The 25,296-nt window shown below is 41.0% G+C and overlaps 1 protein-coding gene across 3 annotated transcripts in view; it reads right to left on the bottom strand.

The window, feature by feature from the left end:
* MTHFD1L (methylenetetrahydrofolate dehydrogenase (NADP+ dependent) 1 like) overlaps positions 1-25,296 on the bottom strand; it is a 186,677-nt gene that overhangs the window by 135,643 nt on the left and 25,738 nt on the right. For 2 of the 3 annotated variants that reach the window (XM_069488615.1, XM_069488614.1), the window contains exons 8-11: positions 18,837-18,948; positions 10,074-10,165; positions 8,489-8,586; positions 5,150-5,323 (exon numbers count right to left, since the gene is read on the bottom strand). In XM_069488615.1, the coding sequence (XP_069344716.1) occupies positions 5,150-5,323; positions 8,489-8,586; positions 10,074-10,165; positions 18,837-18,948 (476 nt within the window). Of the gene's footprint in view, positions 1-5,149; positions 5,324-8,488; positions 8,587-10,073; positions 10,166-18,836; positions 18,949-19,255; positions 19,365-25,296 lie in introns of those variants that run through there. The other variant, XM_069488616.1, reaches the window with a different exon arrangement.

Raw genomic sequence — 25,296 nt, 5'->3', positions numbered from 1 at the left:
GATCATTATAGAACTTTCCAGACTGCATTATTATAAGCTTTCTGACATGTCTGTCTCACCTACCAGGCCACAAGCTCACAGAGGCAAACAAAAGTGGGTAACAAAAACTCAAAAAAAATAAAATGCCCACTCTCCCTGCATTCTTATCACCGGTTCAGGGCACAGACTAGCAGAAAATGGCTGATGATGTAATGTTGCCTTTTCTAAGATAAATATTATTTACTATCAATTACAGTACAAATTTGTCAAAGTACTCTGAGACAATTGGGACAAAATCAGAAAGAAGTTTATCATTTACTCAAAGGTCAAAAAGATTGCTTATCATGGAGTACCACTCAGCCACAAAAAAAAAAAAAGTGGTGAACTAATACCTCTTGTATTATCCTGGATGGAACTGGAGCCCATTCTTCTAGGTGAAGTATCACAAGAATGGAAAAACAAACACCGCATGTTTTCACCATTAAATTGGAACTAATCGATCAACACTTAAGTGCACATATGGAAGTAGCATTCATCTGAAATCAAGCAGGAGGGAAGGGGAGGAGGGGATGGGTAAACTCACACCCAACGGGTACAGTCCACACTATCTGGGGGATGGGCACACTCATAACTTTGACTCAAACGGTACAAAAGCAATTTATGTAACCAAAACGTTTGTACCCCTGTAATATTCTGAAATTAAAAAAAAAAAAAAAGGCTGCCTATACAGAAAGATGTGGTAAGACTTTGAGCCATTCTCAAATCCAGAATCCCATTGAACAATATTTTCGCCATTAGCCATGAGCCTAACCGTGAACTCCAACACCACATGCTCCAAACAGCATCTGAACATACAGCATTCGTCCTAGGCATCTTGATGACTTCGAAGGTTTTTTTAAAGCCTTTTATTATTTAACGATAAACTCCACAGTCCATTCTGTTGTGTTTCCCATTACACTTGACTGAAGGAATAGTTCAAAGGCCCTCTCGGGGTAGTGTTTTTTTCGAAATAACTTTGTTCTCTTCTGCAAGTAGTACAAATAAAAGAAAATCTCACAGATATGTAAATAGTTACTCAAGACAAAAGGCAAAAGCTTAGAAAAGTCAGTAAAGATTATTTTTACATTGTACCAAAACAATGGGTTGAAACAAAAAAAAAAAAAAGAAAGAAAGAATCAAATCAGGCATTTGGCACTCTGCAGAAAAAAAGATGAAGTGACATGAATGATTTTAATTTTTCTTTAGTGTGAAATTCAGTCTGTTCACAGACCAGTTTGGGCTTCTTTTTTAGCTCCTCCGTCCAAGCAATTCAGAGAAATTCTAGAAAATTCTGCATAGAAATTGGTGAAGGCCCAATGGAGCCGGAGCACACATTCAAATGCCCTGCAGCTGCACTCCGAGTCAAGTTCTCAAACAAAATTCCTTTTCATTAGTGTAACTGGGAAAATATGTAAAGCTCAAGAGTCCCTAAGATTCTTTTGGCATATTTCCCTGAACAATTCCCAATACTTTTCATTTTGTCAGGCAAAGCAAATAAAGTGATGTGTAGGTGTAAATACCATGCGATGTGTAGTTGATGAAATACAGATGATTCTGACCGAATAAGAAATCCTAAAGTTTGAAGAATGGCTTTTTAGAAAAATTAATCTGTTCTGCATTTTGGTAACTAATAGAAGATTTTTTAAAAATCTCATTGTTTTATATTTTAATCCCACTGTTGATATAGTTAAATCATATTTATATATAAATTCAAATGTATAACAAATATATTGTTATTTAGGTCTACTGAAAAATTACTTGGGTATTTGAATTCTGCTAAAGCATGGGAAAAGATTTATGTTATAGTGTTCAGAGAAAAAGTCAGGACAAAAAAATGGTATTTATAGCATGATGTCAACGTTTAAGAAGGATGAATGTATAGATAAAATCCTGAAAGGAAATATAAAGATTTGTAACACTTCTGAGTAACAAGGGACTTATTATAGTTTTCTCTTTCTTTTCGCTTTTCTTTATGTTACATTTTTTTACAGTAAGCTGACATTATTTTCAGAATGAAAAAAAGACTTTCAGAAAAAGGAAATAATTCTCCATTTAATGAAGGGATCATTCGTATCTCTAAAGAAGTTGCAACAGTGCATATAATAGTTTGATAATATCGTTTTCTCCTGTTGACATGATCAAAAGGAAAAATATAGAAGTCATTCTTCTTTCAAATTGACTTTTCAATTTAGATTATAGATAAAATATTGTTGGCATTTTAAACTGATCTCAATCATTCGGCTATTAAAGGATTAGATGCTGTTGGCAGTTTACACACTTAAAAAAATATACCATTTGTTGTGTTGGGGGTGCTGTTTATTCTTCCATTATAGAATCCAGTAAGGTATACATTTCCTAAAAAATCTTCAAGCTCTGTTACAGATGCATATATATCATAATTCTATTCTCACAGTTTTTTTCCCAATACAGTTGAAAGGACCACCACTTAATTTTTGTTCCTTCAAAGGCCTGTTAGGTAAAGGAACTTATATCACAATTTCAGAAAAAGAATTGTTGATCTTGGTGTTAAATTTGTTCTTGAGAATTCATGTTTAATTTTCATTTCTATTTACAACACGCAGGCCAACCTCAGCCTCAGCTCAGCCACGCATATTAATGCTGGCAGAGAGAGGCGTGCAGCGATGTTCCGCTGGGCATAGAGCCATGTTAGCTGCAATCCCCAGCTATCCATGCTCACGAGCGTTCTCTAGCATGTGGCTAGAGGCCAGGCCTTGACGGTTTGATTCCCAGTTAGGAACTTGATAACAATATCATATCACAACTGTTGTTTTAGAAGTATTGATGCTATGTTCCCAGCTGAGGGCAGGGCCATGTCCAGATTTGTGTTTTTATTTCCAGTGTTGACAAGCCCAAAATGGAGTAAGTCTCAGCCACTCTACAAGAAAAATTGTTGCACGATTCTTCCTTCATAAACTGAGACCTCATCCTCCTGAGTTTTCCTTAAGTCCTCCCATCTAAACACAGTGAGAAAACCAGCAAACCCACCTACCAAGATCACGTAAAGCCTAGAGGAAGGGAACCACATCCTTAGGGATGCTTTTAAAGTTCTTAATGTCCAAGAGTTTGTTTATTCATTGCAAACAAAGGTACACCAAGCAAACTTCCATGAAAACACCCCTGCTAGACGTACGCTCCAACCTCAGAGATCCTGGAGCCAGGTATAACTGTGTGCTTCTCAGCTAGATAGCCGGCCCAGAGGGTGCCTGCAGGTGGGGCCAACATCTCCCCTCAGCAAGGAGCTTTCCCGAAGCTTAGTTACGTGGACATTGGGGTTAGGGTCCTAGGTTGGAAAGGGGCCCGGGAGTCCAGCTGCAGTGAGCCTAGAAGCCTGAGGGACAAACTTTAAGTCACAGGCAACTGAGGTGCTGCAGCAAAGTATGAATTCCTTAAAACCCCAGCTGCCGAGGGACTGAGAGACCCTGGCTGTCTAGTGCTCTCACAAAAAAGTAACAGAAGGAGGAATAAGAGGAGGGGGAGGTGGGAAAGGGAAAGAGGGAAGGAAAAGAGATATGAGGAAATTACGACACCATTCAAAAGGTGGTATTATTCTTGGATGATATTTTGCTTTACTTGTAGACTTAAGAAAGTTGCCTCTAGGGATCTAAGGAGGCAATTGGATAAATGCACAAATACGCATGCCCAAGGTTGTTAATTTTAGCACTGTTTATAATGGCAAAAAATTGGGAACAATTCAATTGCCCATCAATAGAGAATTGGTTAAATAAATTATGGAACATCTGCTATCATATTTTAAAATCATTTTTCTGCATCAATGCACTCAAAGATTAGAAATGTGCTGTACTGTCCCAGGCTGAGCCACAGCCGTGCTTCTCAGTGGAACCAGAGGTGCTGGAAGGTATGTACAGTGAAATCCACCCCTACCCCAGGCATTTTATCCCCTCCGTTCTCTCTTCTTCCAACATGTTTAAGAATCTGCGACGTGAACATTGGAATGTTATGCAGTCATGAAAAATGGTAACATAGCTCTATACTCAGTCACATGGAGGTAGGTACACAACATATGAATTATCAGGTCACTTAGAGAACAGCATGTCTAGTATGATCTCACTTATGAAAGGCTCTATTAATGTCAAGATAGCCCTCACATGTTTCACAAAAACTACAGTTGTTGCCTCTAGGTGGTAGGACTTGGGATGTTTTACTTTCTTATTTATATTTTCTGTATTTTTGGAACATTTCTACAATGAGACTGTGTTATTTTTATAACCAGAAAAAGAAATAAAGAAAAAAGGACTTACATTAATAATTAAATATGTAAAAACAAAGTTAACTATGAGTCAAGTCCTGTCACGAGAAATGTCCTCTGCCTAACACGTAGGTTTTTGTGCCTCAAGCCTTGGCCTATGCATTGCAAGCAACAGTCACTGAAATGAAATTTCAAGGCAACAAAGGAATTTATATGGTTTCTTGGTGTTCCCCGAGGTCACAGTGAACAAATATTTGAAATCCCTTGCTTTCTATCATCTTTTCAGCTAGTGAATGCATTTCTTTTTTTAAAAAAGAGGGGAAAAAAGCCAACACTCCCTTTCACAAAAACTCCAAATTTCTTTTTTAAAATAACGAACACAAATGAAAATGGTGCAACATTAGTTTTGAAATACAAGAACAGAGAAATAATGAGTTTCTGTAATGAAAATATGTCAGAAGTATTAACGACATTAACAGGAAAACATAAGGTTCACACAATTGTTTGTACATTTTTCCATTAAAATATTATTTCTAAGTAGAACACACAGAAAAATCTTCTTGGTTCAAAATATTTTACTTTCAATTCTTGTTTTGACTTTTATCACGAAAAGCTAAATAAAAAAGCTCAGGGGAGCAGGGGTGATCACAACACAATATGAGAAACAAAAGATAAGGTTCTGCAACTTGTTACACTTTCTATTTTGTAGAGGAAATTAATTTGCTCTGCATTGAAAATAAAAACTTACCTGATGCCAAGTGAAGGACTGCTAAGTGAAATGGATAAAATAATGTCAAATTTGACAACAGGATGGATTTGAGGGGCATGAGGACAGAGACAAACAGGGAAGAGAGTTTTCTAAACATGCCTCTTTAGTGAAGTAGATTTTAAATGTAGTCTTACCCAGCAACTAAGACGTATTTTCCATCTGCTTGATCCTTTAACCTTTCTAGCAGGGACAAACGCACTTTGGCTTTGCTTTTGCCATAGATTTCAATTTCATCTGCAAGCAATCCTATCTCCTTGGCAAGGACATCCACAGCTTTTGGAGTCTGTCCTCCTGAAATCTCAATATCGCTGGTGGGGAGAGACAGCATGAAAGAGGCATGAGTCTTGTCAGCTTAGGTGGTCGCTGCTAGAGCGAAAGCAGCCATACTTCACGCCAACAATTAAATCAACGCAACTGCTTTGTGGTCCTTTCTCCCAGGCGGTATTAAGCACAACTGCTAACAATTAATATGCATGAGAAAACGGTGCATACTTTTAGAGCTGCAACTCCAAAATACGCACAAAGATCCTAGAATTGTGTCCAGGCATAAGAATAACACCTATGCCATAGGGACAAGAGAACTATGTATCACCATGTGTCCAAGGGCCTCCTGCAAGTGTAAATCCACTATAAAGCAAAACGCTCTATGTGGGCCATCACTGCCCTACGTTAGCCATGAATAGAGGGTTATTGCATAATGCGCTCCCATTGGGCTAGCCACGTGTGTCTCTTGGCTATTCAGAAAGGTGGAAATGCTATTTTGTTTTATCTGTGTCCATACTTTCCCTCTCTTTCCTATTTCCAGTCCAAAATCATATTTCAAAATATTTTAATAATTACATAACTGTCGGTAAAAGGACCCAGTGCCTGAAGCTCAACTCCAGACTGAGGAAATATTGGGAAGCCCGGAGTGTCTCTGGGCACAAAGTTTAACTCTTCAATTTTACTGGCAAGACGAGAACGCCCCTGCTCATCTTACAGGAGTGCTCTGGACACAGCAGGTGTAACGCTCTGGACACAGCAGGTGTAACGCTGCCCTCTCCAGAGAGCCATGTGGGGCTCGTGTGCTCAGTCATTTCTTTATTGTGGGGGTCAGGCCACCCACCTTTCTGACTGACCGTCAGTGTGAGAACTGGAGGTCACACTTATTCCCCTCCCGTGGCAGCAAGGCTAACCCAGAGCCTTGAGCACAGGAGAGCAGGCATCGGGGAACGGCTCTAAGGGTCACATCCGTGAGGACAGCCATCCCCTGACTGGCACTGGAGCACTTATTTGTGGCACAGCAGCCTCCTGGCCACAGGCAGCAGATTGTCCCCTCCTTGGGCGGGCAGCCCTGACTATTTCTGTAGGCTGCTGCCTGCACTCGACTCTCGGCCCTCAAACTTCCGTATGTTCTCCTGCAGGGTCCTGCGGGAAGCGGGGGTCGACCGTGGGGTAAGAGACAAGAGCAAACACACCTCCACACAGACTTCTCCAAAGGGCACCAGAGAAGTTAGGAGGGGAGCGAGGCCTCAGGGCCCTGCGGGGTGAGTGCTGGGCCCCTGCCAGGTTCCCCCGAAGCCCACCCTGTTCCTGTCCAGCTCTCTGCCCACTCAACCTTTACTCTACAGGCTCCTACTTCACTTTGCCTTCCTGGCTATACCTTTTTTCTGTTTCTCTCCTCCCACGATCTCCTAAATTGAAGAGCCTAATCTTGGAGAATCTCCAAGGTTTTCTCTTCACTAGCTCAAGAGTCATAGTGACATCATTTTGATTTTTCTGAGTGATTTATAAACGACTCGGCCTACCTTTCTTCTCCCAGTGGCTCTAGAAATCAAATTTGGTTAAACAATTAAAGCACTTCCCTCTCCCCCAAGTAGAAATTACTTTGAAAGACTGTGGTACACAACTTGATGGAATCTATCTTTTTTTTTTAGCTCTCCGTGGGTAGAATTTGTTGACTTTTGTTTAAAAAGCTAAGGCCCCAAAATAACATAAATAATTTCAAAAAATAAGATATTTTCACTCTGGGAGGCCGAGGCGGGTGGATCATTTGAGCTCAGGAGTTCGAGACCAGCCTGAGCAAGAGCGAGACACTGTCTTTACTAAAAGTAGAAAGAAATTATACGGACAACTAAAAATATATATAGAAAAAATTAGCCGGGCATGGTGGCACATGCCTGTAGTCCCAGCTACTTGGGAGGCTGAGGCAGTAGGATCGCTTGAGCCCAGGAGTTTGAGGTTGCTGTGAGCTAGGCTGACGCCACGGCACTCTAGCCCGGGCAACAGAGTGAGACTCTGTCTCAAAAAAAAAAAAAAAAAAGATATTTTATGAAACAGATTGCACAACTACAGGGATGATGTTACGAAGAATAACAGTCCTCAATGGAATTTACGTATCAATGAAGACAGAGCATGACTAAAATGTTTAGTCTATTGCAGGGGTGAAAACAGAGCCTGGAGGGTATAATCGTACCAGAGTGTTCAGCTGACTGCCCAAGGAAAACAGAGGTCAGTTCTAAAAAGTCACTGGTTATCAGGTGAAAATCTACTCAGTTACTGGAGGGGTTTTATCTCCTTGACACTGTGCTGGATGAAATTACCTGAGGGGTCACACCTGGCCATGCACACCTGGATAAAGGGGGTGGGGCCAATTCCCTAGAGCAGGGCGGACAGAGATGAGGCATCACCAGGCTGGAAAATGCAGCTCTCTGGCTCAAACATCATCTCCAAGTAATCATTCTAAATCACACGCTGAGACTATGTCTTGTAGTTTGTATTTCCAAATTTATACAGAGACAACATGTAGCTTAGACCTCATCAAATACCACTCTGAGGTAAACAATCATCTTGACCATCACAGACTATCCTATCAGGTAGTTCTGAAGAAAGCTGAGCTCAGTCCTCACGTCGGATGATGTTTGATTTGCTTGCTCATTCACTCCCAGAGTAGAAACCTACATGGCCTGCAAGACCAGGCTGATATGTGTGCTGGGCATTTCTAACACTGAAAAACATATTCCAAGTATTGCATTACCGTATTTTATCAAATCTAAAACCATTATTTTATGGACCACTATGAAAAAAACATTGCCATTTAATATAGGAAACATCACTGAAATGAAATGAAAATATGCATTCTTAGAATTGACAGACTATGTAATTTTGGAGAATTTACAATAGAAAAAAATAGTGTGGCAATGTAATGATTAGAGAAAATTATCAGTGGGCATGGTGGCTCATGCCTGCAGTACTAGCTACTTGGGGGGCTGAAATGGGAGATTCGTTTGAGGCCAGGAGTTCAAGGGTGCAGCGAGCTATGATTGCCCCACTGCACTTCAGCCTGGGCGACAGAGTGAGACTCTGTCTCTCTAAAAAGAAAAATTATCTTCCATCAAAACTATAAAGTTGTGCCCTGCCCTCCCATGACTAATTTTGGATATTTAAGGTGCTCTGGAGAGCTAACATCAGTGTAAACAAATCACCAGCGTTACCTTGGTACAGGCGAGAGAGGCTGAAGTTTCAAGCAGTGAAGCCTCCACCTCCGGTGCTGCTGTTCACGAAGCCATCTCCTTCCACTACTGACCATGTTCTTCAGCAGGGACAGAGAGGAAAGCGTAAGTTATAAAAGTAAAAGCTGACAGGGTATGCACTTAAATGATACTGCTCGTGGATGTTACGAAACAAAAAGATTATAATCACACAATAATCCAAGGGAACTTTAGGAATAATTTTATTCACATGTAGTTAGGTTTGTAGGCTTTCCTTAAAAAGAAAAATGTGAGATAATAAGTGTTCACAAAAGACATCAAGTACACGAATAAAATTATACTGAGTGGGTTCATCATCTAAATTAGAAAAGAAAAATGAGGAAAACGCAAGACTGCATGAACGATCACTTAGATGCCAAGCTTCCAAAATTTGCAACACCATTTCAAGTACCATCCTTCTATACTTGGTATAAAAGAACAAGCAAATTGAATTATTGAATAGTGATATGCATATATATAAATTATAAATAAAATAAAAATAAATCAAAATAGGAAAAAAATTTGGCTTTAGTAGAAATTTAAGTTATACTCCATACAAAAATGTACAACACCCCATTTTAAAGTTAAGAAGTTTGAATTGTATGTCACCTTGTATGTATAAAAGAAATGAAGTAAAACTTGCTTCTGCTTAATTCAGCTGTGATAGCAACTAGAGGTTTGGGTTTTTCCACTGCCAGTTAATGCCACACCCTGCAGTCACCATCACTGCAGGTTCCAGAGCCACAAGAACACTCAGTTTACACAGTGGAGGGCTGGGGACCTGGGGCCTTAGGTCACATAGAGAGTGGTGGTTTGAAAAGATGTCTACAAATTTTTTAATACTCCTGTCTTCAAGAGATGAATCCAATTCTCTTTCCCTTGAATGTGAACTAGACTTAGTGACTCACTTCTAACAAACAGAAGAAAAGAAAGTGGAGGCAGGTGATTTTGGAGACTGGGTCATAAAACATACTGTGGCTTCCTGCTTGCTCTCTCCCTTGGACCAGGGGAAGTCAGCTGCCACACCCGGGAGTGCCCTACAGAGAGTCCGCATGATGAGGAACTAAGGCATCCGGCCAATAGCCAATGAAGAATTAAATTAGCACCTGCCAGCAGCCATGGGAGTGCGCCATCTTGAAACGGATCCTCCGGCCCCAGTCAAGCCTTCAGATGGCTGCAGCCCTCTCTGACATCCTGATTTTGACGGCACAAGAGGTCCTGAGCCAAAACCATCCAATCTGCTAATCTGCTCCCTAATCCCTGACTCACAGAAACTGTGAGATGATACATGTTTGTTGTTTCAAGTTGCTAAATTCTGGGGGTAATTTATAATATAGCACCAAACCCTGATTTAGGTTCCTGCCCCATACATGCCATGTGATCACAGGCAAATAACGTAGTCTTTCTAAGTCTCCTTTTCATCACTTATCAAATGGGCCTGACACTCTGTGTAAAGTGTTTAACATTATATCTGGTAAAAAGACAACACTTGTAAAACGTTAGCAACTATTATTAATCACATCTCTAAACTCAAAATTCTCAAACAAACCTGAATCCGCAGAGCTGCAGCAAGAAGACTCACATCATCCTCCTCAATGAGTCCACTAGAATGTACCCCAGGAGAAGCACATCTAACCTTCCCTGTAAAAAATTTGAGGAGAAAAAACACTTTCAGCATCTTGTCATTTATAACCAATTGCTCCTTGTAAAAAGCCAGCACACTGAATAATGGTCTCATTTCCAACCAAGGAGGTTAGGCTCTCAGGGCCTGGCTGCAGGCTGGTCACTCAGTCACAGCGTGGGGCCTCGCGATTGGGCCTGCTTCATATTGTACATTAAAGAAGTGTCCAGCTAAACTATTAAAACCTAGGATAGAAGCCCCAGGTCATTCATTCAAAGTGCCCCCCCCCCAAAAAAAAAAAAACCTAGGATAAATGGATTTAATTTAACAAATTTAATGAAGCACACCATACTTTGGAAAATCATATCTCACACTGAACCAGAAACATCCAGGCACACTGCCTTGTCAAACTACTCAGAATGTCATATTGTGATTTTTAAAATATGGTATAATTAGAGGTATAAATAGTAGCTCAAGACAATTCATAGTGAACATTTGAAACATTTAACAGGGAGGTGGCATAGTCTGCACATTAGGCCACACACTTTAGAGTTAGACCTGGATTAAATCACGCCTCTGCCTCTTGCTAGCAATTGTGACTTTGAGCCCATTAATTAATGTGGGTAAGATCAACCTCCCAGAATTCTGTGAAAATGAAGTGTGATATGGTATGTAAAGTGCTCGGCATACATGTGCATGTTTAAACTATTAGAGCAAAAATACTGCTCAGAAGAAAGGGATGGGGATGTGTATTCACAGCGTAATGTGTCAGAACCACTTCCTCTCCAAACCTTTTAATTTTTTGACACAGTGGGGTTTCATTTTATTAGATGAAGGGTTCATAAAAATAGATGTGATTTCCCTTTGGACACAAAGCATAAGAAGGAAGATGAACACACAGGGTAAGGCCGGCCAATGTGCTATGCAAAAGATCAGGTTTTCTTGAATAATTTTAAAAATCCCTGTCATAGAAGCGATACAACCAATTTTCTACCAAAACTAAGAAATTATATCTTAGGATATTAACTTTAGGGATTACCTAATTTTCAAAACAGAAAGACGTTGATTAGAATTCTACTTTTCCCTCCTTTAGTTAGCACTTACAAAATTTCTAAAAAGTAAACACACAAGCAAAATGCTTTAGCCTACATCCCCCCTTTGAGAAAAGAAATATTTCTAATAGTAACTTTTTTGAATTAAGAAACTGTTTTCTTCTATTTTGGACAACTCCACTCTTAAATTATCCACTTCTGCTGACAGTCCTTTGCAAGAAAGAGCACAGAACACTTAAGAGTATGTGTTTTGTGATGGTCTACTGTCCAATGTATTAAGGGTGTTGGAAAATCATATCCCTCGGGTATTGTTTAAATATTAGTAACACTTCAGTTTTGTAAATTATTAGGGAAAAGCCAAGAGTCTAGGGGATGAGAGAGATTTGTTTTGTTTTAACCACTAGAGATCTGATCTTGAGATCTTGTCCAACTACTATGGAAAAGAAATATGCTTCTCTCATTCTTCTCCTTAAGTCAGGGGTCCCCAACTTTTTTGACACCAGGGACCGGTTTCATGGAAGACAATTTGTCCACGGACGTTGGGGTGTGGAGGTGGGCAGGGGAGCTCAGGCAGTGATGCGAGCGATGGGGAGCAGCTGTAAATATGCTCGCTAACTCCTGCTGTGCACCCACTCCCTCATTTCCTGTTTCCTGGAAGATAATTTTTCCACACACTGGGGAGGTGGGGTGGGGGGGCAGGAGGTGCAGAGCACTGTGGCCCGGTCCCTAACAGGCCACAGACCAGTACCAGTCCACGGCTGGGGGTTGGGGACCACAGCTTGAAGTGATAGACGAATAAGAAAAAGCTACATTCTGGGAGTTGGTAACAATTTATAACTGCATGTTCCCAGAATCCAATCACAAATACCGGTGTGAATGAAGACTATCTCATCTCCAGAGTTACACAGTAAATAATTCCTCATATAATTATAGTCACCTTCATAACAGAATTTAGCAAAAGGGAGCATATTCCATTTTGAAAAAAAGCTTTATAATTGCTAATACGTCCATCCATCTCACAAATAACTTCAAGGAGCACAATGAGCTATGTGAGGAGAAGGCATAATTAACACAACAAAACTCAAGGTTTCCAGCTCCAGAAGGCAGGAGGCACACACAATACTACTCTCTTTTCCCAACCAAACCTCCACTGGAAGTACTTAAAAGACATGTTAAAAGGAAATAAGTCATAATAGTAAAAAGTGTGCCATGAATGGATCAGAAATCTTGAGAAATTTGTGGAAGAGAGAAGCAAGTAGGATGAGACTGGTGAGAAACCAGAGCAGAAGAATCCATAACCCCAAACGCTAATAATAGAAGCCTGCAAGGAAGTAAAACCTTTTCTTCTCATAGACCCTGGCTATGCCCCAAACTCACAGCCAACGAGTATAAAAAGCAGGAGTGATAAAGTGGCAGTCCTTGGAACACTAAAGGATGTCCACCAGCAGCTGGGAAAGTTGACTTTGTTTACACTGATTTTTATGCCTAGTAACTAAGGTTTACTACTTGCAAAGGTAACTTTTGACCCATTAAAAAACCTATAATTAAAAACAACAAAGATTTTAAAACAGCACAAAACCCCCACTCTCTTATTTATTTTTATATACATGCACAAGTACATATATTTTAAACTTTAGAAGAATCTTGTAGGACCCAGTATTTCTCTTTTTGAAGAAATAGTTATCTGACTTTCAGTAATGCTTTTAGTATCATATTATTTTCATTTTTATGGAAAAATGTACAATGGTTATCTCGAGGTGATGAGATCAGAAGTTATTTCTTTCTGTATACTATTCTATATTTTGCAAATTTCCTACCATGAGCTTTTATAGTAGGAATCAATACAATCTTAAAATTAAATTAAAAGTTCTGAATCCAGAGAATTTGAAGCAATGAAGACCGGTCACTCATGGAATCAGGAACACATTCTTAATAAATTTCATGGCTAAAGAGGATGGAGAAAGGAAATCCTTGTTTCGCCCCCTTGCCTGTGTGAAGACAGGACTCCACCTGGAGGTTGTCTAACCTGGGCCTGGGAGGCGCCCGGGGAGCAGAATCTAACAGGGGTCCTGTCCCCAAGCGTGGCTGGGTCTTTTCACTTCCCGCAAAGTGCTCTCATTTGACTTGTGATTCCCCCAGGGACAAGTCAATGAATCACTTTAAAAGACAGCCTTTCATTTATAAGTTTTCTTGTAACCAAACTTTATGCAATAAGAACATTTAAAGCCAAAATGTTATCTTGCTTTCCTTGGAAATCAGAACAGCCCTTTCCCTGACACGAGCTGTTCTGAGACCACCCTGGGAACTTTGCCAGAACAATCAGTGGAGTGGGAGGGACCAAGGCAAATGTCAGTCGTCCTGTCATCTCTGCTCTACGGAAACTCCTTGGCTTTTGCATAGTCTGGCCAAGGGCCCCCTTCTTATCGCAAAAGTGCTCTAGGAACCCACAGACTGAACTCTCAAATCTTTTTTCCCCCTCTAGGAGGACAAGTTACTCTAAAAAATTTATGTGAGGTTTTAACATCAGAAAGAGCTAAAAATTGGAAACTAGCACAGATAAGACTTTTTTAAAAAACACACCGGTGATTAGTTCTTAAGCTAAATATATTAACTACGTAGGATAAAAAGCAATAAATTAAATTAGTATAAGTCATTTAGTATAACTTGTGGCAGTGCTCTCAAGAGTTGCATTCCTAGTTTAAATCATTTGAATCCTACTAATATCAAATGACAGTCTATCACTATCTTTTTAAAAGACTACAATGTAAGAAATGATTAAAGGAATATAATTAAAATATTAGTGTCAACTTACATAAGCAGTCCTTTTGGAACCACTGAAACCAAATTAAGAAAGAGATTAATACTGCCCTACATATTTTAAATGACTTGAACCTTTTAAAAAGGTAAAAAACCAGGCCAGGCTCAGTGGCTCATGTCTGTAGTCCCAACGTTTTGGGAAGCTGAGGCAGGAGGATCGCTTGAGCCCAGGAATTTGAGGCTGCAGTGAGCTATGATGCCACTGCACTCTAGCCTGGGCGACAGAGCAAGACCCTGTCTCAAAAATAAATAAATTAATTAATTAAATAAAATTAATTAGATTTTAAAAAAGTAAAAAACCAAATATATTATCTTGAGAACTAACTAAAATTTGAAATGGCAAACTCGCAATGTATCTCAGGGATAGATCCAAAATATCCAGAAGTTCCAAGAAAAAATAAAGGAAAACAGGTTAGAGATACAACAGATTTTAGAATGAAATTCATAAGTCATAAACAAATATCCCTATTTTATTCCAAATATTAACACATTAGGATAATGACTAAATTACACATATGTCCAATTTCTCTAAAGCTGCCTTCTTACATTTTCAGAATTTCACTAGACTTCTTTCCTTCCCTGGACTTGATTTTTCATATATAAACTTTTATTCTGCTAAGATGAAGTCTGAAAGCTATTTTATGAGCTGGTGACATGGCAAAATAAAGTGGAGGGAAGAAGTGCAGGAGTGGATCCACATTTGTTGGCGGTATCAAAGCAGCACTGCACCTGAGTTCGACCTCAGTCATTCCCCCGAAAACCCTTGCTCCCATTTTATCTGCAAGGAAAGTGAGGATCAGAGAGCTTAAGTGATTTGCTCAAAGTAACGCAACCAAAGTGCAATGCAATCAAGAGCTTTAAAAAAACCTAACTCTCTTCTCCTCCTCAGGTTAATCCTGATGCTAAAGTCCATGCTCTTTCAGAGCCATAAGAGGGAAGGCCCAAGATCCCGCAGGGTCCTGCAGCTCCTTAGCACATCCTGGGAAGTGGCCGAGGGCTCTTCCCCTACTCTACACCAAATAGAATTATGTGAACTGAAAATGATGCTGTAAACTACTTCAAGCCACAAAGTTGCTATTTCAATGCTATTCTCTGGGCCCAGACATAAGACCAGCTTCTCTTTGGTCCTATTTGGTACATCAGTAAACAAGCCCTAATAGGATACAAAATGGTCTTGCTTAGGGCGAATTCTGCTCTTTAGCAACCAGGGCATTACAAGATCACAGGAGTGATCACAGCACATTTCTCTCATTTGAAATAGTTTTTTAATAATAAAAAAGTAGTTATTTTTATAGCTAGAAAACAGAACACTGACATTTCCCAGTTTTAGAATGTAAACATTTGACTCATGTAATAGCGGGGTGAACAGACCCAACAAGTTAGGTGTAATTGTTTTCGGAGCTCTGCTTCTGGGATATTAGCCATCAGGAAAATCTCCTAGGAGTAGGTATTCAATAAAATGGCTCTACAGAATTACTTCCTCAGAAGTCACCACATCCCATACAGCGGGGAGGGGAAGGGACCTGTACCATTAAGGTGAGAATGAAAATTTCGTTATAAAATCCTGCCTTCACCCAGCCACAAGTTCATTAAACGTTCTTCTTCAAATCTTAAGTTTAAGCAAAAGCACTTTTCTTTTTAATAATGTTTCAAAGTCTATTTATTTGTTTAAAGCAGCAAGATTATGAAGACGAAAAATATCTTTATCCAATTTACTCATAGATTAAATTTTTATACTAATCAAAGTTGCTAAAATTATAACTTTGACTCTTTAGAAATGCAACACTATTATGAATATTACCACCTGGGAAATGTTTGTCTGCATCATCAGCATAGCTTTCTTCATCTTTGTCTCAATGTGCCCTGCCAGCCCCATTTTTAAATGGGAGGCCAAGTTCAAAGAAATATCTCTAAATGTGCAAAAAACTGAAAACCACGAGCAGAGTACAATCCTGAGTCCACATTTATCATTCAACACTCAATATTCACTGAGTGCTTACTAGGTGTCAGGCACCATTCTAGGTGCAGAGCATTCAAAAATCAACACGAGGGTGGGTGGGGGGGCAAGGGCAATATACGTAACCTAAACTTTTGTACCCCCATAATATGCTGAAATAAGAATAAAAAAAAAAATCAACACGAGGCTGGCTCGGTGGCTCACGCCTGTAATCCTAGCACTCTGGGAGGCCAAGACGGGAGAATCACTTGAGGTCAGGAGTTTGAGACCAGCCTGAACAAAAGTGAGACCCTGTCTCTACTAAAAATAGAAAAAATTAGTTGGGTGTGGTGGCACGTGCCTGTAGTCCCAGCTACTCAGGAGGCTGATGCAGGAGGATCGCTTGAGCCCAGGAGTTTGAGGTTGCTGTGAGCTAGGCTGATGCCATGGCACTCTAGACCAGGTGACAGAGAGAGACTCTGTCTCAAAAAAACAAAACAAAAACAAAAAATCAACACAAAAGCTACGACAATTAGACCAGATATATTTAAAATAAACTAACTGTAACCAGTCTACTTGTATATAATAGAATCATTTCAAAATATACAGATGCTTCCTGACTTACCATGTCTCAACTTACTGTTTTCTGACTTGACAATAGTGCAAAAGCGATACACTACATTCAGTAGAAACCATACTTGCAATTTTGATCTTTACCCAGGGGGAAAAGATGTTGCTCGAGATGCTGGGCAGCAGCAACAGCGAACCCAGTCAGCCACGTGATCAGCAGGGCAAACAACCAACACTGTACAGAGTACAGAGTCCCCAGCTCTTTGGGGGATTTGTGTTTTAGTGTCCCAGCATGTCTACCACACACCCATTTCTGACTTAAGATATTTTCAATGTATGATGGGTTTATCTGGGTGTAGCCCCATTTTAAGTCAAGGAGCATCTATAATGCCTTGGTCTCTACCCCCCTCCCCAAGAGAATTGTTACATTGAAATCCAAGGTTTTGGGAAACATTTTCAAGAAATATGTGTCATAAAAAGAAACCTTATTAAAAATAAAGGTGTTTCACTAATAAAGTATGTCACTGTCATATAATAAAAGGGCTTAAGTGGATTCCAAAAGAACATCAAAGTAGACTCTCCTATGTCCATGTGGGACTATGCCAAAATGATCCTAAATATGAACTTTAACAAAAAGCAGCAAGTACATATTGCAGCAAAGAAGCATTCATTTAACAGAAACAAATGTCAGAATCAGCTTTCTTAATCTAAGATTTTGAATACAGGGATAAATCTGTCTCGTTCACCATTAATAGGTCAGGCATTTTTTTTTTTTTTAGGCAAAAAAAATTATATGCACACACTACATATATTTTAAAGAAGTTATGTATATGCCTTCTATTTGTTAAAAAGAGCCATTAACCCCACACTCACATTGCACCTCTAATTGCTTCATTCATCTGTGTGCTTTTGGGTTTTTGGGGGGACAGGGTCTCACTCTGTCACCCAGGCTGGAGCACAGTGGCATGATCATAGCTCACTACAGCCTTGAACTTGTGGGCTCAAGCGATCGTCCTGCCTCAGCCTCCTGGGTCGATGGGCCTACAGGTGCACGCCACCATGCCTGGCTAATTTGTTTATTTTTTAAATTTTTTTGTAGAGGTGGCGTGAGTCACTGTGCCCAGCCCATCCGTGTGCTCTTAGTGCAAGAGCCAAGTGTGTAAGCCATCTGGGAAGCTCATGAGCATCTTCCTTGGACTCTTCCATCCATTCCACCCTCTTCAATTCCAAGGGCTTTTTAATCCCATTGGTCAATTCTAGGAAGACCTGCATTTCCTAGAGGGGAGGGTCAATGTCACCCCTGGGTATGGCTTACTCTTTTCTGTGGGGCTGCCTAGGTTTCAAGATTTCAAACTCAAGTATGTCCCTGGCAGAGGTAAAGAGAGCAGAGGCCTCCATGACTGTGGTGCACGTTCTGCCCACCTCTAGGGGAAAGGCTGCCCCTGCCCTCCAGCCCAACCCAATATAGTCCTCTCCTCCATGTTGAAATTTGGGGGCCAAAGCCAAATTAACAAGAAAGGAGGGTTCCTCTGCCTCCCTTTGCCATTGTCTCTTGCCTACCTATGCCACTCAGGGCCTCGCTGAGCGGGGCTGGATGTGGTCTAAGGCTTTCTTAGCCTCCGTGTCTTTCTGTGAATTGGAGAAGGCACCCACTCTGGGCTGGCACCCACTGGCCCCTGGGCTGGCTGCCTAGCTGTGGGCACAGCTTGAGATACTCTAAAGACAGGCCTGGCATGATCTACAGCATTCCTGGGTCCCTTGGAGAAATGCCGTCAAATATTAATAGCAGCACCAATCCTCAAACCATTTGTTTCTCATGGTGATTTTCATACTGTTCTCAGCGACTTTGGGGCTCCACGAAGAGCGCTTCAGGGATCACTGCACGGGTAAATCAGGGAGACACAGAGGCTGGCGCCATTACCATCCCTCCCCACAGCCCAAGCTTTCATACGTTGAGATTCTGCTAAGATTTCTTTGGAAGAAATGATTCCACTACTTGTTCAGAGACTGAAAACCACTATTTCTAGTTTACCACACACATACACAAAGCATCTATTTTAGGCCAGTAGGGGGAGCCTTCAGAGTGAGGGAGCGGGAGGCACCACCTCAACCGCCATCTTGGCTTCTCTCAGCCTGACGACACGCTTGTAACCCAAAAGGTAAGGGCCTCAACCAACGCTCTAAGTTTCCCACCCTATATGCTTACCCGGACTACAACCCACATTCCAGGAACATATTCTATTGAATAAGGTTAACATTTCTCATAACTGACTCACATCTTAATCAGCAGCTCCATACAGATGTTAAGACATTTACCTGATAGGAAGTCATGGGAGCAATTGAGAACAGTAGTTCCTGGTTGTATCCAAGTAGGGGGAATCTCTTCTGGTTTAGGGGAGCCTAAGATAACAACGTCAGCCTCATGAAGCTAAAAGAGAAAAGGAAAAAAACACACATGTTTTAATCTGAAGTATAAATACATGACTAACTGCTGATGTCAAATGTTTTTAACCTAAAAGACATAAATCACAAATCCAGAGTTTTGTTCCAAACTGTTAACATGGATGGAATTGTTTTGCTGAATCCTTTCAAGCTTACATTAGTACAAACAGAAGTTGATTATCATATCCTAGAAAGAAAAGAAAATGGGACTTTAAATATTTCTTCAGTGTAGTAAGTTCAGCATACACTGTGTGGAGTATTACAATTTATATGTTTTCACCACTAATTGCAATATCAAGAAAAAGGGAGGCAGAAGGATTGCTTGAGCCCAGGCCTTCAAAGTTACAGTGAGCTATGATGACGCCACTGCACTCCAGCCTCGGCAACAGAGTGAGACCCTGTCTCAAAAAGAAAGGATGGTGCAAAGAAAACTATCCTGATGGCAGCAATAAACTGAAAGGAAGAAGACCCGGGCGTTGGTGGGGATGTGAGGAGGTGGCATCTGACTCACGAAGTGGCTTCGAAGCAAAAACAAGGGCTGTCCTGTCCTGGTGAGGCCACATGAAGGTCTGATTGGCACCGTGGGCCTGTCGGCCTGTACAGTGCCATACTCAAAATTAGACCCACGTGGAATTTTACTATATCCATAAAAGGATTTTCAGGAGCTTGAGAAACAATCGCATTTTCCTTGAGGCCCTGGTTAGTCTCTTGTCCAACTGCTTTTTTTATTTTTCTGAGAAAGTGGAAAGAATGCAGCTTGCTACTACAAAATACATTCTTCATGTCTATCCTGTTTGTATTTTGATCATACAGTGCTGTAGAAACACATCTGGTAGGAAGGTTGTATCTAGACATCGGGCAAAAAAGTTGGCTCTGAACTTAACCAAAGAATGACCACCTTTCCCAGCACCACTAAGCAAGTGATGATTTCAAACTGGACCCCCACATGGAGGGAAAGGTGAACAAGGAGTATTAGACAAGTACACACGAGTCAGCTTGGTGCTGTGAATACTATCTCATGGACTATCCCAGATACGTGAGATTAGTGTTATGATGCTCCTTTAATAGACAAGGAAACTGAGGTCCTTAGAGTTTAAGTAACTTTACATTATGCCCTGTGTCTCCTAATCAACCCCATCTTGGAGATACTCTACAAGGTAGAAGGAGAGGGAAGCTGCCTGCTGCTCATTCTCTAACACGGAGGGTTCCGTCCCCCGCCCTGCATTGTCCTGTCTATGGACTCCGATGCCCTGCAGCTGACTGCAGAGTCTCTAGGATCAGATAGACAGAAGGACAGAAAACAAAACACAACAACACCGCCACCACCATCACCAAACCACCCACCCAACCAGCCAACACGTCCTCATCCACTCACAGCTTGGACAAGCTGATCACTGAGGATCTCGCCAGCTCCTCAGTCTGAGAATTTCTAGCAGTGTTTGGGCAAGAGGATACATCAGCTGAAGCCTTTTAGTAATTTTGAAACAAGATGGTCATGAGGGCAATCTGTGACAGTCCTACCTGGTTTATGAACAAAAAAGACCAGATCAAGGGCGGCCCCAAGTCCCCTAACAGAGGAGGAGCACGATGACAATTTAAATACATGTCTTTCATAGAGCCGGCAAAGCCAACTTTCAAAAGTTAATAGCCTGGAAATCTCTGATCCATTTGACCATGCAAATAGGGAAAAGTGCATTAACACTCATTGAGCCTGCTAATGAGCAAACAGCCTTTCCTGCTCCTTGGTGCCTTACTTTACTATGGCACAGGAAATAGAAGAGCATGTTGAAATGGTGTTGCGCTGAATCTACTGTATCAATCATATTAAAAAGAAAAGAAATCCATATTGAAATTTGCCCAAATAACGATTTTTCTTCTGTGCCACATGGCCATAACCCTTCTAACCTGCACCAAGAAGTCTGCAGCCAACATCACCAGCAACCTAGTGCATTCAAGCCCCATGCGAGCCCTGCAGCTCTACAGATAAATCTGAAAGGCAGCTAGACTTCTGGGTGATGTTATATTTAGGGAATAAAAGTGTTCTGGTGGGAAGAGGATTTTACACATTTATATTAAAAAAGTATTTCTTCGGCTAGTCCTCCTCTGCAGGGAGAACTTGCCTCTGCTCTGTCTGTAGACTTTCTACAGTTTCTGAATAAATCCTGCTTTCACTTTAAAAAAAAAAAATATTTCTTCACTTACATGCACTACTCCTGTCATAAAATCAAGCACAATCATCCTCAAGAAAAATGCAAACATTTAAGGCTTGTTGCAGATCAGAAACAGCATTTTGCGAGATTTTCATGCCCAAGAGCAGCAAAAACAGCACACGTTAAAATACCTATAAAAAGGAGGTTAATAGGAACAAGAAAGAAATGTTCATTTTGGAAAAAGCCAAGGATCACAGGTTCACATAAGTCCCCTAAGAACACTTAGTTTCCTACACATGGTGTCTTTGATAAAACCTGTTCTTTTCATTACCTATAAATCTCAGAAATCTCTGTAACCATAGAGCCCCGTCAAGAAAAGAAAAAATAAATAAATAAATAAATCTCATTCCTGCCCCTCCACTCCGTACCTCCACACAGCTCTAATAAGCAACCGGCGGACAGTTAATCCCACCGAGAAAAGACAAAAATCTCCTCCCTTAGCAATGATCACATCATGGATGTTAATTCTTTCTGGAAAGGAAAAGTGCTAGATGCTTAAATCAATAAATAACCCACTGAGGATGAGGGAAGATTTTAATGAGCTAAAATTCGAGGAGAATTATCGTCTCGCTTGCCGTTCCTACTTTCCTCCTCCCAGATGGGAAAGACCCTGGTCAAAGCTTGGCTTGAAACTCTACCTCATAACCAAATATTGCTTTCTCTGCTGAGACCTGAGTAGAACAGCTTAAAGTGAACCACCCACTCCCCAGGCAGAGGACCAAATGTTAAAACAATAGCAAGACACAGAGATGCAGACATTAAATGTGGAGCATGTGGAGGTGCAGTAGTTTAGATAACACGAAAACGATTTTTCTCTAAGTTAGTGATTTTTAACACATTAAGTGCCATGTGAGTTGTATTTAACTCATGCTAGCTCTGAGGCCGGGGCCTCATGAAGCATGTGTAACTCACACATCTCTTCATCTTGGGAGCCAAGAGAACTATTTTTCAAATTGCATGTAATTCACTTAAAAAAGAACAATAAAAAATAATTTTCTTCATTAAATTAGAAAGAATCATTTTGCTTTTGAAATCTTTATTCTATTTTTGTAATAAAACACCATGGCCCCAAGGAAAAAATTTTTTTCCTAGCGTGGCAGTCCATGTGTGGAACTGGTGCAGGCGCAGCATCAGAACATGAAGGGGCAAGAGGAAGGGAGGACAGGGAGATCTAGAAAGTTATGCGGACAATCATAATTTCGTATTTAGCAAATAAATACATAAAAAAAATTTTTAACTACAGAAAGTACAGCCCCACCCTCTTGGCTAGAAGACAATTTATCTTCTGCTATCAATGTGTTTCAAAAGAATTCATTATGAGAATCTCGGGTATGAGATCACCTGAGACTCATGCAACCTGTTTCTGCTTCCTTCAAATGTTATCAACACAGTTCAGAAAACAAAGTTCAACATGAGGAATGTTACTTTTAAAAAATTAGCAATAGGTAAGTGCTTTCTCCAGCAAAGATGCACTTCTTTTTTTTTTAATCTTTTTTTTTTTTTTTGAGACAGTCTCACTCTGTTGCCCAGGCTAGAGTGAGTGCCTTGGCGTCAGCCTAGCTCACAGCAACCTCAAACTCCTGAGCTCAAGGGATCCTCCTGCCTCAGTCTCCCGAGTAGCTGAGACTACAGGCATGCACCACCATGCCCGGCTAATTTTTTCTATATATATCTTTAGCTGTCCATATAATTTCTTTCTATTTTTAGTAGAGATGGGGTCTCGCTCTTGCTCAGGCTGGTCTCGAACTCCTGAGCTCAAACGATCCGCCCACCTCAGCCTCCCAGAGTGCTAGGATTACAGGCATGAGCCACCGCGCCCGGCCTACCTTTTCTTTTCTTTCTTTCCTTTTTTTTCTTTTTTTTTTAGAGACAGGGTCTCGCTCTGTCACCCTGGCTGGAGTGCAGTGGCATGATCATAGCTCACTGCAGCCTTGCACTTCTGAGCTCAAGCGATCCTCCTGCCTCAGACTCCCGAGTAGCTGAGACTACAGGTGTGTGCCACCACACCAGCTAAATTTTTTATTTTATTTTTTGTAGAGATAGGGGTCTTGCTATGTTGCCCAGGCTGGTCTTGAACTCCTGGCCTCAAAAGATCCTCCCATCTTGGCCTCCCAACGTGCTGGCATTACAGGCATGAGACACAAAGCCTGGCCAAGCACATCTTTTCTTGATAACAGACAAGTAGCTGTCAGGTTGGACTACAGCGTATGGCTGTCCTCATGCAGTCAGCGTGTTTTAGGAAGATTTCTCTGCAAGCTGGACTGAAAATGGACTAGAAGGGTGAGAGGAGAAGCATGACACTGAGACATCCCCGGGGAGGCGTCAGGCAGGATGCAGGAGGCACAGGTCTGGAACTGAGAGTGCCCTGGGAGCGTGGGGAGGCAGTCGGGATGCATACACATGTGGGCAGTGGTTAAAACCAGAAGCTTGGACTAGATTTCCCAAGGGAAACAGGCAGAATGGCAACGAAGGCAGGCGAACATGCATCTTGGAGAGGACAAGATGAAGAACAAATGATGGAGACCACGGTGTGGACCAGGAGTTAAGAAGGGCAGGAAGGGCCATTTTCATGTAGCGTGAGGGGAAAGGGTGTGGCCAGCAGGTTTAAATGACACCAGTGTCAAGCAAGATAAAAGCAAAAAAATACATTTTTGGCAATTAGGAATTCACTGGTGATTTTACTATAGAAACAGGCATTAGGCCGGGCGCGGTGGCTCACACCTGCAATCCTAGCACGCTGGGAGGCCAAGGCAGGCAGATTGTTTGAGCTCAGGAGTTCGAGACCAGCCCAAGCAAGAGCGATACCCCGCCTCTACTAAAAATAGAAAGAAATTATATGGACAGCTAAAAATATATATAGAAAAATAGCCAGGCGCGGTGGCTCACGTCTGTAATCCTAGCATTCTGGGAGGCAGAGGCGGGTGGATCATTTGAGCTCAGGAGTTCGAGACCAGCATGAGCAAGAGCGAGACCCCGTCTCTGCTAAAAAATAGAAAGAAATGATCTGGACAGCTAAAAATATATATAGAAAAAAAATTAGCCGGGCATGGTGGCGCATGTCTGTAGTCCCAGCTACTCGGGAGGCTGAGGCAGGAGGATTGCTTGAGGCCAGGAGTTTGAGGTTGCTGTGAGCTAGGCTGATGCCATGGCACTCTAGCCTGGGCAATAGAGTGAGACTCTGACTCAAAAAAAAAATAAATAAAAAATAAAATAAAAAAACAGAAACAGGCATTAGCAACCATGCCTGGTATGTTCCTGCCATTGGAGTAGTGTGTGTCGCCTGCATATGGAAATTTCATTCAGGCAGAATATGTCGTGAGCACAATCCCTGCTTATTCATAAATTTTTCTAACCGAGAATGTCTAACTTTTTATTTGAAATTAACTGAACCTCTACCATGAAATGATTGCTTTGTATCTAGGAATTAATGCTCACCTTTCCCTGAAATATGAAGCATACTATCAAATAGGAAGGTTAAAATAACGGTGTAGCTACTTTGAAATAAGAATCTCAGACCATTTCCATTCGGATGTTGTAATACTTTGGCAAGATAAGAGGATGACAATTGCAGCACAAGGTATTGTCCCCACTCCACATCCACCCAGTGATCTCATCCTGGGAGAATTTTTTTCCTTTCAGGAATTGGGTGTATTTCTTTTTTCCACTCTCCTCTGTGATCAGTAGAACAGATTATTGGCTTTTAAAATTTTAAGACATTTCTTATGGTTATTGCATAAATCATACTGACTACAAGCCAAATGGACAACTGGGAATTATGATTACACCATTTACCTACCATTTTTCCCCTAAAGGATAATTAAATGATCTTCCTTTTTCTAAACGTTCTTAAGTTCACCTCTTACTTCATCATTCAACTTACTGCTCGCTATTTGAGAATATCAAAGATATTCAGTTGTGTCCAAAATGTTAGAAAAGACAGATAATCACTCCAGAAGTGAGCTCGATACTAAAGTCATGACAGATGATAAAAGAAACATGCAGCCTCAAACCTAGTAATGGATACCCGTCATCAAAATTAATTCCCTTTCTCACACTCACACCCTAGGAAAAAAATTACATTAAAGAGTAGGGCTGAGAGAGAGAGAGAGAGAGTGTGGGGAGGG

Source organism: Eulemur rufifrons, chromosome 15, assembly GCF_041146395.1.
Source record: "Eulemur rufifrons isolate Redbay chromosome 15, OSU_ERuf_1, whole genome shotgun sequence".
Classification (NCBI taxonomy): domain Eukaryota; kingdom Metazoa; phylum Chordata; class Mammalia; order Primates; family Lemuridae; genus Eulemur; species Eulemur rufifrons.
The sequence above is the reverse complement of the archived record's forward strand: the minus strand, read 5'-3'. Positions and strand labels throughout refer to the sequence as shown.